This window comes from Pelophylax lessonae (assembly GCF_965119305.1).
Source record: "Pelophylax lessonae genome assembly, chromosome: 2".
Classification (NCBI taxonomy): Eukaryota; Metazoa; Chordata; class Amphibia; order Anura; family Ranidae; genus Pelophylax; species Pelophylax lessonae.
In genome coordinates, this window is record NC_138769.1 from 582,024,804 (window position 1) to 582,040,956 (window position 16,153).

Here is a 16,153-nt window from a genome sequence, read left to right on the forward strand (position 1 = left end):
AACGAAAAAACTTTTTATGAGCGGAAAAGGAAGGTCCTCGTCTGTTACGAGGTCCTTTACCCTTAGCAGTCTGTGGCAAAAAAGTGCTCTTGCCCCCAGTGAGATCCTTTATAATCTCATCCAAGGTGGCCCCAAACAGGCGATTCCCTTGAAAAGGGAGATTAGCCAAAGCTTTTTTGGAACCTTGATCCTCCGACCAGCACTTTAACCACAACACGCGTCTGAGGACCACTGCTGAAACCGATGCACGCCCCAACAATGGAGTGGCGTCCAGGGCGGCGTCACAGATGAACTGTAGTCCTTGTATCATCTGCTCCAGCAAATCCGATACTGCCGGGGGGATACTTCTCCCCTCTAGGTCACGGCATAACAATTTGGTCCATTCTGTCAAAGTTTGTGAAGCTAAACCAATGGCAACCACTGGCCTAAAGGCTGACCCTATCAGGGAAAAAATGTAGCAGGATTCCGCTTCCACCTTATGATCCACCGGATCCCTAAAGGACGGAGCGTCCTCCAACGGGATAACAGTGGCTTTATTTAGTCTGGAAATCGGTGAGTCCACCACTGGTGGTACCATCCATTTTTTAAGGAGGGATTCCTCAAACGGATAGCGCCTAGCAATGCGTTTGGAAATAGCAGGGGTTCGATTCGGACGACCCCATTCTTCTTTAATTAGATTACCAAAACATTTGGGCAAGGGAAAAACCTTCGCCATTTTGGTAGGCTTGCTAGTACCAAAAGGAATTTCAGTATCAGCTACCTCTGCCGGTGTAACCTCAAGACTTAAGGTTTCCCGGACAGACACAACTAGTGCGTCCACCAACGCTTCTTCTTGTGCTATGGCGGAGGCAGAAACGTCCTCCTCACTGTCTGAGGAGACCGTACCCGAGACAGCAGCCCCAGAAGAGGGACCTGCAGCTGCAGTGACAAGCTCAGAATCCGTATCTGAAGTGTCAGATGAAATAGGGGTAGGCGGGGGTCGCTTTTTTGCCCCCCGTCCCTGACAGGCCACCTCCACCCGGGATACAAAAGACTCCAAAACCGCTGACAATGCATCAATCATAAGTGGGGCACTGGAGGGTCCTGCGGCCACCTCGAGGGGATCAGGTGGGGATACATGTGTGGCAGGGTCCATGATTAATCCAAGACACTTGCCAGCAAACAAAAAATTGCAAAGAAAAAAACTTTTTTTTTTTTTGTTTGTAATCCCTCAGCGCAACAGCGCCCCTCAGTGTTACCTGCTTCGGACCCCCACAGAGAGAGAGAGAGAGACCCCAAGGGCTCACCACCTGATGCACAGAAGCTTCTACCAGACTGCTCTCAGCGCTGTCCTTTACAGACAGGAAGTCTTGTGAATCGTGTTCCCGGGTAAAGGAGGCGGCTCCGCCCCTTTACACGCCTTCCGGCGCTGCCCCTGCTACTCCTCGAGATAGCTGGGCGTCCAAAATGGCCGACACGATGCTACGCCAAGATGGCGGCCCTGCGGGAGGATGGCGGCGGCCTGCGCCTGTGGAAAGATGGCGGCGGCATGCTACCACGTGCGGGCTGCGGAAGGAAGGCATCGGCCTGTGCGGCCTGCGGGAGGTGTGCGGCCTGCGGGAGGATGGCGGTAGTCCAGGTAACTGCAACCTTATGCATAAGGTAGGATCATATCACCCTCTTACATGGCCATCTTAAACAGTAACGCCAGCCCCTGACCTCAGTCATGGTCCTTTTACAGTGCCCACTCATACAGTGACTATCCGATAGTCCGCTCCCAAACCAAGCCTCCTGGTTCTTATTCTCACACTCAAGAGGGAGATCTGTGACACATGCTATAGGATAGAGGGGGGACCCAGGATCAAGAGGGTCCGACCATCCACAGAGGGGCCCGTGTCTATTCTCAAAACCCGACAGGGGAGAGGGGGAACATACTACTCACCATACCTGAACCGGCGGGCACCCCCTCCTAACAGAACCCCTCTCCACCAAAGTGGGGGGGCTGTCGACCAATACGGACGCCGCGACTCAGTTTCCAACTGGTCGTCGGTGTCCTGGCGAGACGTTTAACTCGCAGGGCCAGTCCCCATCCAGTGGGACTATGTCGCAGCCGACCCAGCACGGAGATAGGGCCTGCACGCGCTCGTAGGCTGACTGGGGTGACCACTGGATCTTAACATCCAGCCCGTCGCCCAGCTCCAGCATAATTGTTTAAATGTGTCGCGGCCGATCCAGCGCGGAGCTGGAATCTGCACGCGTTTGTAGGCCGGCTGGGGTGACCACTGGACCTCAAAATCCAGCCCGTCGCCCAGATCCGGCATAATTGCTTGAAGATCTCACAGGAACACTGGAGAAAAAAGCTGCCTAAAAAAAAAAGTATCTAAAAAAATCTTGCCAGGACCAAAGATCCCAGCAAGGAACTTAGGTCCTTACTCCTAACTAGACAGAAAAAAAACTAACATCCTGTAGCAGAGAGAGAAGAGGATATACCCTCTGGGACTGCCCCTAAGGTGTGGCCAGAACGTTTTCTTCTGCCTAGTGTCCTACTCCTGTAGAGGGCAGTATAACCCAATTTGATATTAATCAAGAGGACTGCGTCTGTCAATGAGCGACAGAGAAATTACAGTTTTATATCTTTATGTTTGAAGCCTGAAATGTGGCAAAAGGTCGCAAAGTTCAAGGGGGCCGAATACTTTCGCGAGGCACTGTATTTATTTTAAGCTACGAAATAAATAAGTTCTGGGATATTTATTTTCTAAACATTAATTAAAAAACTATGAGCGCTGCCATTGCCAATCTCTACCCCTGAAAATGCTTGCTGCCATGCAAATTCATTGTACCTATTAATATTAGGTATTAACCCCAGCCAAGTACATAAATTAGAGACAGCCAGGCATCTAGTATTTTCAGGTGGTCAGCAGGAATGGATCCTATATTTCATCACATGATTTTAATGTGTGAGCAACTGCAGGCATCATTTTCACAGATTGCAATAACTAACCATTACAATGTTTCACTCTAAAATGCTCGTGTTCATTACAGTTTGGGGAAGGTTTTGATCTGATTCAATGTTATTTAGGACCACTAGAGGGAGGAATTCACAAGGGAAGCTACAAGCTTCCACAAAACCTGGTTTACGAATCCTCAGTCTATCTGCACACTGAAACCTGTACAGATACCTGTACAGATAGAAGTACGGGAGCGGTCACTGTTGCTCTCCTTCTGATCTATATTACCTGTCACCGTTTAGATCTAGGCCTACAAACTGGCTTCAATATTTGAGTGAAAAAATAATCAGTATACTTGTCCCTGGTAGAAAAGTACTGAAGCCAAAGGATCAGCATGACAGTCTGTCAGCTAGCATTTTCAGAGGGGAGTTCAGCAGCCTACATTTTTTCTTAGTTTAGGTTTCCCAAAGCTTATATATCCAATAAATATAGAGTGTGTATTATTGCAGCGTAGTGTGTAAGAGGAATGAGACTAGAAATGACAGACATCTGAGAGTTTTCAGTAGTATAGTATACATTCCTAGGAGTCATTGTTTTTCCTGAGCAGAAATATAAAGCAAACCAAATATTGGGGTATATTATTTCCATCAAAGATTTCAGTGCAGTCAGTGTAACATGCATCATGCTGTCACTTTGGTTCAAACAAAGCTAGCATTATTCTAAAGGAAAGAGCAGACAACTGTAGAGGTTGGCTCTTCAGGCACTATGCAGTGCAGGCGGCACCCCTCCCCACCTAAGCACTGCATCCTGCTCTCCACTGATAACAATACCCACCAGTATAGGACATCTCCCAAACCTGCACTTAGCCAGCCATATCACATTCACCCAGAAAACTTTCTCAGGCTCCTTACCAGATACTAAAGCCTGTGTGATATAGATCAGCCCTCTGTACTGTTTCTTAGAAATAGCGTGCAGTACACTCTCTAGGGTAATAGGATGTTGTTTGTATGGATTAAGGTATTAACATTCTAATTTAATTCATAATCATAACAGAAAGAAAAAACTATGTAAAACCAATGGACTGTATGGTATCTACACTACTATAGTACCCTGTATTCAATGATTTGGAGTATTCTGTGCAAGCGCTTACCATCCAATTGTCGATAGTTCTGGTCTGACATGGCGTCAGGTGTAACAGTCAATTTGCTTTCTTTTGGATAGGCCACATTAACTGAAAAACAAAGAAAAAACAACATGTAATGCAAAGCCACAATTTAAATTGTTAAATGTTTGTACATGTAAAACAAGGTCCCATAGAAACTTACAGCATGCATCATACATCAAAAGGGAGCATGTGCTGACAGACAGGCTGACCTTCTGAAAGTGCGAGACACCTGGCTGTCTCCACTTCAATTCTTTTTGAGTTACTAGCTTGCAACAAGCATGGAGTGCAGTCACAATTCCTCATCTCCATCCTCTGCATCAGTATGACAGTCAGGTAACCAGCATTTTCAGGTGAGCTCAGCAAAGTTAGCCACATATAGCACAGGTCAAAGTGAATAGGACAAGTAATATCTTCTTATATTTATAAAAGGTTCAGCAGTGACAATGTACCTGGTGGTGGGATGCCTCAATGCTTCAACTGAAAAATACATTGGGATGAATTTACTAAAGGCAAATAGACTGTGCACTCTGCAAGTGCAGTTGCTCCAGAGCTTAGTACATGAAGTGAAGCTTCACTTTGCAAAGAACACCCTTGCTCATGATTGGATGATAGAAGTCATCAGAGCTTCCCCCTCATTTACTAAGCTCTGGAGCAACTGCACTTGCTATTTGAAGTGTACCTTTAGTAAACCCACACCAATGACTATTATTGTAGCCTGGCTTGAGCTGTTTTGGGCTCTTGTATACTCCTAACCTTAGAGGAGATTTAGCCTGGATTCACACAGTTTTATTATGATAATGCACGGCAACAGAACCTCTCTTTGGTGAGGCAAAAACCCAATTCAAATGAATGCAAAGCTTCACCCAAATGGTCAAGTTCTGCTTTAAGGCCTCCTCCTTCCCCTCTCCAAATGTCTCCTTGTTTGGGGGGGGACCAGGTACCTGGCTTTGACAGTCTGATTGTTGCGGAACTACACATCCCACGAGGCATTGTAAAACACTGACATTCACAGACATGACTAGGCATGATGGAAATTGTAGTTCCTGAACTGGAGGGCCATAGTTTAAGGACCCCTGGTAGGCAACTCAAATGGAAGTTCTCCTCTCCCCCTCCCTGCCTGCGTGTTCATCTGGAACACATCACAGGTCCCAAAGACTGCGGGACCAGTCACAATGTGCAGCTTGGCTCACGCATCTGCAGTGGGCACCCGGCTATGAAGCTGCAAGCTGTCACAGCCAGGTGCCCACAGTTGAGATGCTGGCACCAGAGAGAAAAACGAGCGAGAGGACGGCTCGGGTGAGCACATTAATAAATCCTGGGACAGGTTAAGTGTGTGTTTCCAAGTCAGCAGCAGTACAGTTTTTGTAGCTGCTGATGTTTAATAAACAAAAATGACCGGAGCTCCTCTTTAGGGCTCTTTCACACAGGCGGACCGCTCAGATCCGCCTGTCCGTTTTTTTGGCGGATCTGAATGGTCCCCCCCCATGCATCCCTATGGGGCATCAGATGTCAGCGGAGACATGCCCGCTGACATCCGATCAGATCCGTCAAATCTGGACGGATGGAAACCCTATTTTCCATCCGTCCAGCGTATTGGATGGGAACAGACCGACGGTCCGTTCCCATCCGATTCCTGTAATAGAGATGCATGGGCAACTGACAGCTGTGTCTTCGCACACAGCATGGAGATACAGCTGCCATCTGCCTGCTCAGCGGGGGATCGGCGGAACAATCCCCCGCTGACATAAACTGAGTCGTCCGATGGACGGACAGTGTGAACGGGGCCTTAATGTAGCACAAAGATGGAAATAGGCCTATATAGTTTACCTGTAGATTTAGGTCATCTCTATTTAAACCTTTTGCTGATTAAAAGAGAAATATTTATTTAGTGGTTTTCCTGGAGCTTCAATTATCAATAATAAAGTCAGCATCTGTCTTATGGGACCCGTGTATACAGGTGTTACATTCATAATTACATATAAATGAATAATGAATTAACTAGAACATCACTTGGGCTCATCCTAGGGTGGGGCAGATGCCATAATCTTGTAATTCCTCTTATTCTTGTAATTATAAAATGCTCATTTACCAACATGTGTTTGTTTTTAAAGCTTTATTACAGAATAAATACTTCCTCTATAGGAGTTAGCAGGGTATATGTGCAAAGAAAAGTAATAACAGCTATTTACTATTTCAATTAGAAAAAGTCAATTTGCACACAGAAAGCTCTCCCTTGACTGGTACCATTTATAAGAGGCTGGGATAAATAGCTGAGTTTTACACATACATAAAAAAAACTTTTATTAAATATTAGGTCAGCAGTCTTTCATAGAGGAAAGACAGAGGGGGTAGTTTATACACAGAGTAAAGAAATGAGAAATGTTTGGTTTTTCCCCAGTGGCCATTAAAGCAGTATTAAACGTAGACATTCCATAAAAAGAATAAAAAAAAAAAAAAAAACACCTGCAAGGCAATGCCATTATGTACTAGTAAGCATCGCATACTAGCACAATATGCAAGAATTACCCTTAGGGTCCATGTACACGGGACGTTGTTAAAAGTCCCTTTGAATGCTGGAATTTTTAGGACGTTTGAAAGTCCGTTCGGTCGCGTTTGTACCCGCGTTTAGCGGGCGTTTGCGTTAAGAACCGTTCCTAGAGGTCATCGCGGTCAGTCGCGTTTTTTGCGTTTGAAACGCCGGGAAACACACGTTCGAACGCAAATAATTGCGTTCTAAAAAAAGTCCCTGAACGCAACTGCCCGCAAACGACCTGGTGTACATGGACAGATAAGATAAAATGTAGATGGGTTCAGGGGCTTCTAAAAAAAACGCCCAAATGCTCCTAAACGGCCATTTCCAGCGTCCCGTGTACATGGAGCCTTAGAATGAGGCTCTCCAGTGGTGCGCTGTCACCACTGGCAGGGCTTCCATCTTCACCCGGTCTTCCGTTTGGGTTTGCGGGCTCTGGCTGTATAAACAGCAAAGCTGGGATGACACCATTCCTGTGCGCATGACCCCCAGCACGGAGCTCTAAAGTTACAGCACGGGTATGCCACCCCCCTTAAGAGATTATGCGCTGGTGACATCACCGGCTGCATCCCATGCGAGTTATCTCCTAAACAGTGCAAGTGTAGGAGATATTCACTGTACCTACATGTAAGCCTTATTATATTAAGTTCAAAAGTGGACTTTCCTACCACTTTATTAGTTCAGCTTTATATTTCAATGTGCTCTGGGAAAAAACAACTTCTATACAATTAGTTGGTGAGAGAAGCACGCACACCTCATCAGAATACTGTATATAGATGTCAGCTTTCCCCTAACATGTCCACAGGACAGTGGAGGTAACTAATAAACCATGGGAAGATGAAAAAGAAAAGGTTTCCTTTCTTCCCCCTTCCCCCATGGGCTATGCTGGATTATTCTGTTCTGGGAATATAACTTCTCAGATTTGATTGGCTGAGAAAAACCTACACCATTAGAGGTCATTTTCCCCACAGCATGTGAAAAAAATGAGAGGCAACACTGGAAAGTTCAACATTGGCATCCTGCTGGAATTAATCCATAGACTGTACGTTTAGGTATATATTTATAAACAAAGCAGCCGATGGTAACTTTAAACGCTTTAGGGCTCCTTTCACACTTGTGTGATTTGTCATGCCACTTTGGACATCAAAGTGGCATGACAAATCCCACACCAATGGCACCTGTTCAAGTCGCAGCGACTTTGAAAAGGTTCCTGCACTACTTTGATCCACGGGATATAAAGTCACATCAAAACCACACCAAAAAGCAGTCCAAAGTCGCAGTGGAAATTGTGTGGCTTTGGAGACGCGCTAATGTGAAAGAAGCCTTACGAACAATCTTCCTATAAACACATAACAAGCAAAAGCTTGTATTAACAAAAGTGTATCCTGTTTCCTCCTCTGTAGGGAATAGTGTCTTGTTTCTTTAACTTATTTTTTTCCTTACTCCAGGTAATGTTAAAATAAAAAATCCACTGCAGTACTCTTTTGCCCATTGTCACTCAACCCGGAAGAGTGGGAACATGTGGAGAGTACAGGCGGTCCCCGGGGTTACAAACATCTGACTAACAAACGACTCCTACTTACAAAACGGAGGGAGACAACAGGAAGTGAGAAGAAATCTACCCCTAGGAAGGGAAATTCACTCCTGGAAGAGTTCTCATGGGAAAAAGGTGTTTTCCACTGAAGCTTTATCACCAATACTTGTTTCCACAACAACCCAAATTTTTTAAAATCCAGTTGTCATAGGGACAGAAAGTGAGGTGACATCTTCTGAACAGGGGTACAGACAGAAAAACAAATGGTACAGGGGCGTTAACCCTTCCTTATGCTATCCAAAAAACTTAGAAATTATTCTTTTGGCTGGAGTTACACTTAAAAAAATGTACCTGTTCTGACTTACAAATTCGACTTAAGAACAAATCTACAGTCGCCATCTTGTTTGTAACCCGGGGACCGCCTGTACAAGGTTTCACCAGAGCCCTTTAGTCACTATATAAAAGGTGCTGGGAGTTCTGCAGATATCACCATGGCTCTCTGCATCATTAAGGAATACTCCAGCCCGGACAAAAGGACCCAGCGCATCAAACAAGCAGCCTGACGACTTTGCAAAGGGGAGCTAAAAAAATGTCACAAAATACAGCCTTGTGGACCTTCAGGTAGGAGAGGGGAGGGCAAAGAATGGAGTTGGGCTTTAATAATGTTACTCTTGCATGCAGATGTTGTATAGGACTAAATCAGAAACGCTTGTCACTATGTAAGCATAAAGATTTAAAATAGTACTAATAGATTACAGTGAGGATAGTATTCTTTACTCAAATAATCTTGAGTATATACTCAATTAGTGCCCTTGGTCCTCCTTTTGCACCAAGTTAAATCTCTAAAACCGCACCTGCTGGAAGTAACTGTAAACTGTGTCTTAAAACCTACATATCCCAATGAAAGTTATTGCTGTATAATGCATTTTCCTTCTATCCTATATACTGTAGTTGTCTTGTAACTTTTACTGGGCTTCTACGCTTACAACTGTATCTCCACTGTGTGATGAATAAGTTTGCACACTTTTCTTCCTAGAAAACTTTAACCTTTTGTGGTCATTCCATCAACCTCTTCTCAAATCAGTTAAGTACAAGTTCTTGCTTAAATGCTTCATATCATCAAAGTAAGACTAGTGGTAGAAGGTATCAAAGTAAGCAGAGTCTCTGGCAGAAAACAAAGAGGAGACTGTATGAGAACATGTGACTGCTCGAAATTCCTTTCACACAGGACTCTGCAGAGAATTCTGATAATTCATGCTGTAAAATATATCTTAGGTTAACGGAGTCAGAATAAAAACTAGAATAACGTTAAAAAAAAAACAAAAACCTTAATCTCTATAGAAAAGTGCCATTTCAGCAACGTGTTCTGCCTGTTAAAATGTCAGCTTCAATATTATTCAGGGAACCGTATGAGAAAAAAAAAGTTTTCAATATGTTCGTTTTAACAAAGTGCACAGATATTAGAGAGAACTTTAGCATTACCATTTTGCAATATAGCAACACTATCCCGGTCTGCATAAATAGGAGAAGACATTTAGAGAAATGGTGGCATATAACTAGACACAAGAAGTAAATTGCGGCCTTGTGAGACGTTGTAGAAGATCACACACTAGAGGTGTATGCAGAGGATGGTTTGAAGGTATGGTAACTAAGAGAATAGACAGTAGAGGCCGAGGATGGGGATGGCCTGGGGGAGGCGAAGAAACAAAAGGATTTGGATTCTGGGTTGAATTAAAGCATTAATAGCCAGTTCACATTACCGCGACCAGAAAGTCGCCCCATGAAGGAGCGACTTTTTAGGCTGACTTTGAAGAGACTTGGAAGAGACTTGTGCACTACTTTGAAGAGACTTAAATGATAGGCAACTTTGTCTGTGGGGAATGCCTGGCTAATCTTTTTCTTCTTCCTGGAAAGTCTGATCACAGTCGCTTGAAAATAGATAAGGATCCGACTTAGAGGCGACTCCCATTGAAGTCTATGTGCACAAGTCGGATACAGGTCGCCTTGAAGCAGTACAGGAACCTTTTCTGAAGTCGAAGCGACTTCAGTAGTGCATATTAAGACGGCTCTCATTCATTTACATTGAATTTGTGATGACAAGAGACTTGGGGCGACTTGAGGACACACAAGTCGTGTCCCAAGTCAGAGTAGTGTGAACTGGCTCTAAGAGATGACTCTCAAACATCTGGAGCGTTTTTTGTTTTTTTTATAGGGCCATTTTATCTGTTATGGTTTGAGACAAACTTAGATATACTTTAGATTCAGAAAATCTAAGAGTAGGAGTTTTCATTGATTCGGCAATGGTTTGTTTAGCTGAAGTAAATCGATAGTTGAGAAACATGAATGTAATTTATCTCTTTTAATTGGTTTGCGATTTAATAGGGCTTGATAGGGGTCCTTGAGGATAAGATAGCCATGTTTCGTATCCTAATCAATATAGGCCCACTTCCGTGTGATGGGGTATATTCATACATAAAAGGAATGTCCCCACTTCTGTGCATCAGAAGAAACACGTAGGTAATTATGTATAAAGCTGGCAAAGGACCATGTACCAGCATGTAAATTCTTTAAAATTTGTCTTTACAACAAGAGCATTTTACAAGCCGACTTTTAATGGAAGCCAGATTTAAAGTGTTAATAAATCCACAACAGGAAAATCATTCTGCATATGCAGTAAAGCATGCTTGTTATACTCCATGTGGAACCTAAGGGGTTAATTCTCTGCATTGTGTAAAAAGGCTGTTTGATCCTGTCTTCTCTGAACCTCCCCTTCCTCCACAGCCCCCAATCCATGTCCTGATAAGGCAGAGCCTTTAAGGGCACTCTGCACATGCTCAGTTTGGTGTGGATCATTGGAGGGTGCATGTTATTGGCACAGGGCCAATCAGCACTGTCCAGACAGAGGGTCAGGGATTATGCAGCCTCATAGGACAGTCGGAGAATGAAAACTCCTTCTACAAGCTTTAACCAGTGCTCGGCCGGACAGTGATAGAAGTCACAAGACATCTATATACTGTTGATGAGAAAGGTATTTAGCAGTTTATATTTACTAAAAGAATTGCATTTCCATGTTCTGTGTACTATGGGAGACCAGATATAGTGAATGCAGGGTCCTGGGATTAGTAATACCTTAAGCTCAGACTTCCTTGTCGAGGCTTGAACAGAAATCAGAGTCCAACTTTTGTTGATTGGTACGTGGCATTTCTTAACAGTGAATCGTACATTACAGATGAGGCCAGGGCACAATTTTTTATTTGTATTATTTGATCATCAAATGGATTTTTCCTAATAAAAAGACAATATCAAATGGGGAAAATAATGATTTGATCCTCTGCAGATTTTGTAAGTTTGCCCACTTACAAAGAAATGAAGAGTCTATAATTTTTATCATAGATGGATTTTAAATAATAGAGACAGAATAGCAACCAAAATCCAGAAAAAAAAACACATGATACAAATGCTATAAATTAAGCTGCAGTTCAGTGAGTAAAATAAGAATTTGATCCCCAAGCAAAACATGACTTAGTACTTGGAGAAACCCTTGTGGGCAAGCACAGAAGACCTTTCTTGTAGTTGGTGACCAGGTTTGCACACAATTAGGAGGGATTTTGGTCCAGTCTTTACAGATCTTCTCTAAATCCTTAAGGTTTCTTGGCTGTCACAGGTCAACTCAAAGTTTAAGCTCCATCCATAAATTTTTTTATAGGATTAAAGTCTGGAGACTGGCTAGGCCACTCCATTACCTTAATGAATCTTCTTGAGCCACTCCCTTGTTGCCTTGGCGGTAAGTCATTGTCATGCTGAAAGACCCATCCATGACCCATCTTCAGTTCTGGCTGAGGAAAGAAGGTTCTCATCCAAGATTTTTTAATACATGGCCCCGTCCATTGGCCCCTCAATGTGGCAAAGTCGGTCTGTACCTTTAGCAGAGAAACAGCCCCAAAGCATAATGTTTCAGCCTCCATGCTTGAATGTAGGGATGGTGTTTTTAGGGCAATAAGCATTTTTCTTCCTCCATACACAGCAAGTCGAGTTAATGCCAAAAGAAATCAATTTTGTTCTCATCTGACCACAGCACTTTCTCCCAATTCTTCTCTAAATCATTTGGATGTTCATTGGCAAACACCAGACGGGCCTGTACATATGCCTTCTTAAAGAGGGGGGCCTTGCGGGCGCTGCAGGATTTCAATCCATTGCGGCGTATTGTGTTACCAACGTTTTGTTTGGTGACTGTTGTCCCAACTGCCTTGAGATCATTCACAAGCTCTTCCCGTGTAGTTCTGGGCTGATCCCTCACTTTTCTCATGATTATCCTTACCACATGAGGCAAAATCTTGCATTGAGCTCCAGACCGAGGACGATTGAAGGTTATTTTGTATGTCTTCCATTTGCGAATAATCGCTCCAACAGTTGTCTCCTCCTCAACAAGCTTCTTGCTAATGGTCCATGTATCCCATTCCAGTCTTGTGCAGGTCTACAATCTTGTTCCTGGCATCCTTTAACAGCTCTTTGGTCTTGCCCATGATGGTGAGGTTTGAATGGAAGAAAAACTCTGTGGACAGGTGACTTTTATTGTCTTTATAAAAATAACGAGTTGTCATTAGGAGCACCTTCTAAAATTGACAGGACTAATCTGTGTACCACATGAGCACATACTGTAGCCAGTCTGTGGAAGCCATAATTATTGTTGGTTGGTACAGTACTTATTTTACTCACTAAACTGCAACTCAATTTAGAACATTTTTACCATGTGTTTTTTTTCAGAATTTTCTCTATCATTTAAAATACACCTATGATACATTTATAGACCCTTCTTTTCTTTGTAAGAGGGCAAACTTATAAAATCTGCAGGGGATCAAATAATAATTTTTCTCACTGTACCTGAATCTGTCACTTCTCCTCCCCCCTCACCCCAAGTATCCTACTCAGGTAAGGAATGGAAACATTTTTACTAACAAAAATGTAACCGCTAAAATTAGGATGTACTGTAGTCAAGGGTATTACAGGTATCTTTGAGCTGCCAGTCCACAACTGGATAGATAATGCATTCACACCAAATCATAACATTTTGCTATGAAATAAGACATAACAATTTTTGCTGAGAAAAAAAACATTCCCTTCTGGATAATCTATGTACTTTGCAAGGATTTTTAACAAACTTTGTTGCAGATTCATACCTTTTGTTATTCTGAAGAAATAGCAGTTTGTGTCCACGTGCAGAGTGAATCTGTATGGGAGTAGTTTCATAATTATCAATCAACTACTGCACTTGCATTGATTACTAATGAGAACATTTTCAGGGTCTGCATCCTTTTAGACATACTTTCCTTTGGGAGTAGCTTACCAAAAAATGGGATTTTTGACTTACCGTAAAATCCCTTTCTCTGATGTTCATTGACGGACACAGCTCCTGTCATTCTTGACCATTGGGTTATACTGCCCCCTAAAGGAGTAGGACACTAGGCAGAAAAAACTTCTGGCAACACCCTTGGGCAGTCCAAGAGGGAGTCCCAGGGGGTATACTCCCTCGCCCTACTATAGTCACTCTGTTTTGTTACAAGCAGTGTCAGGAGAATAATAACTCCACAGAGGGGCGGATGCTGTGTCTGTCAATGAACATCAGAGAAATGGATTTTACTAGGGATGCACCGATTCGACTTTTTTGGTTCCAATCCCGATACCATCTTTTGCTTTGTGAAATCGCTGATCCCGAGTCCGATCCGAAAGTACTGTTTTGTGAGCTTATAACAAAATAATACTTTTGGATCGGTATCGGCACATACCTTATAACATTGTGCATTCAAAATCTAAAATGTCATGGGTTTACAGGGAGTGCAGAATTATTAGGCAAATGAGTATTTTGACCCCCATCATCCTCTTTATGCATGTTGTCTTACTCCAAGCTGTATAGGCTCGAAAGCCTACTACCAATTAAGCATATTAGGCGATGTGCATCTCTGTAATGAGAAGGGGTGTGGTCTAATGACATCAACACCCTATATCAGGTGTGCATAATTATTAGGCAACTTTCTTTCCTTGGGCAAAATGGGTCAAAAGAAGGACTTGACAGGCTCAGAAAAGTCAAAAATAGTGAGATATCTTGCAGAGGGATGCAGCACTCTTAAAATTGCAAAGCTTCTGAAGCGTGATCATCGAACAATCAAGCATTTCATTCAAAATAGTCAACAGGGTCGCAAGAAGCGTGTGGAAAAACCAAGGTGCAAAATAACAGCCCATGAACTGAGAAAAGTCAAGCGTGCAGCTGCCAAGATGCCACTTGCCACCAGTTTGGCCATATTTCAGAGCTGCAACATCACTGGAGTGCCCAAAAGCACAAGGTGTGCAATACTCAGAGACATGGCCAAGGTAAGAAAGGCTGAAAGATGACCACCACTGAACAAGACACACAAGCTGAAACGTCAAGACTGGGCCAAGAAATATCTCAAGACTGATTTTTCATGGTTTTATGGACTGATGAAATGAGAGTGAGTCTTGATGGGCCAGATGGATGGGCCCGTGGCTGGATTGGTAAAGGGCAGAGAGCTCCAGTCCGACTCAGACGCCAGCAAGGTGGAGGTGGAGTACTGGTTTGGGCTGGTATCATCAAAGATGAGCTTGTGGGGCCTTTTCGGGTTGAGGATGGAGTCAAGCTCAACTCCCAGTCCTACTGCCAGTTTCTGGAAGACACCTTCTTCAAGCAGTGGTACAGGAAGAAGTCTGCATCCTTCAAGAAAAACATGATTTTCATGCAGGACAATGCCCCATCACACGCGTCCAAGTACTCCACAGCGTGGCTGGCAAGAAAGGGTATAAAAGAAGAAAAGCTAATGACATGGCCTCCTTGTTCACCTGATCTGAACCCCATTGAGAACCTGTGGTCCATCATCAAATGTGAGATTTACAAGGAGGGAAACAGTACACCTCTCTGAACAGTGTCTGGGAGGCTGTGGTTGCTGCTGCACTCAATGTTGATGGTGAACAGATCAAAACACTGACAGAATCCATGGATGGCAGGCTTTTGAGTGTCCTTGCAAAGAAAGGTGGCTATATTGGTCACTGATTTGTTTTTGTTTTGTTTTTGAATGTCAGAAATGTATATTTGTGAATGTTGAGATGTTATATTGGTTTCACTGGTAAAAATAAATAATTGAAATGGGTATACAGTACTGTATGTTTGATTTTTGTTAAGTTGCCTAATAATTATGCACAGTAATAGTCACCTGCACACACAGATATCCCCCTAAAATAGCTAAAACTAAAAACAAACTAAAAACTACTTCCAAAAATAGTCAGCTTTGATATTAATGATTTTTTGGGGTTCATTGAGAACATGGTGGTTGTTCAATAATAAAATTAATCCTCAAAAATACTAATTTGCCTAATAATTCTGCACTCCCTGTAGTGTTTAAGAGGTTAAACTCCCCCCCCCCCCGGCAGACGGAACGAAAAGATACATTGTAATCATTGTGTTTACTTAACTGGGAGAGTTGAAAGGCATTTGCAGGAGGCTCTTTTTTTTCTTTGACAGCTGTTCTCTGCTCCCTCACAAGCTATAAAGAGCAAAACCGGATCGGCCCGTGGATCTGTTAATTTTACCGATCCCCCGATACAGCTATTTTGCCCGTATCGGGGCCGATATCTGATCCGAATATCGGATCGGTGCATCCCTAGATTTTACAGTAAGTCAAAAACACCATTTTCTCTTTCGTTCATTGACAGACAGGGCTCGTCATTCTTGACCATTGGGACATCCTAAAGCAGTGTCAAACATGGGGGGGGGGGGGGGTGGGGGAACAGCAAAAAATTTCCAAGGCTAAACATTAGCCAACCAGGCAACATGGGCTCAATCAAAACAACTGGAGCCCACTTGAAGAAAACAAATACACCCTCAAAGAGGATCAGGTCCTCTTAAACAGCAGCCTGCAAAACCTTGTGGCCAAAGACTCCGCAGATGCCAACACATCCACTTTATAAAACTTTGTAAAAGTGCACCGACG

The 16,153-nt window shown here is 43.3% G+C and overlaps 1 protein-coding gene across 2 annotated transcripts in view; it reads right to left on the bottom strand.

The window, feature by feature from the left end:
• The window catches only part of SLC11A2 (solute carrier family 11 member 2), a gene marked incomplete at its 5' end in the record, with an annotated part of 193,255 nt that overhangs the window by 130,096 nt on the left and 47,006 nt on the right, over positions 1-16,153 (bottom strand). For both annotated transcript variants that reach the window (XM_082246595.1, XM_082246596.1), the window contains one exon: positions 4,078-4,158. In XM_082246595.1, coding sequence (XP_082102721.1) covers positions 4,078-4,158 — 81 coding nt within the window. The remainder of the gene's footprint in view (positions 1-4,077; positions 4,159-16,153) is intronic.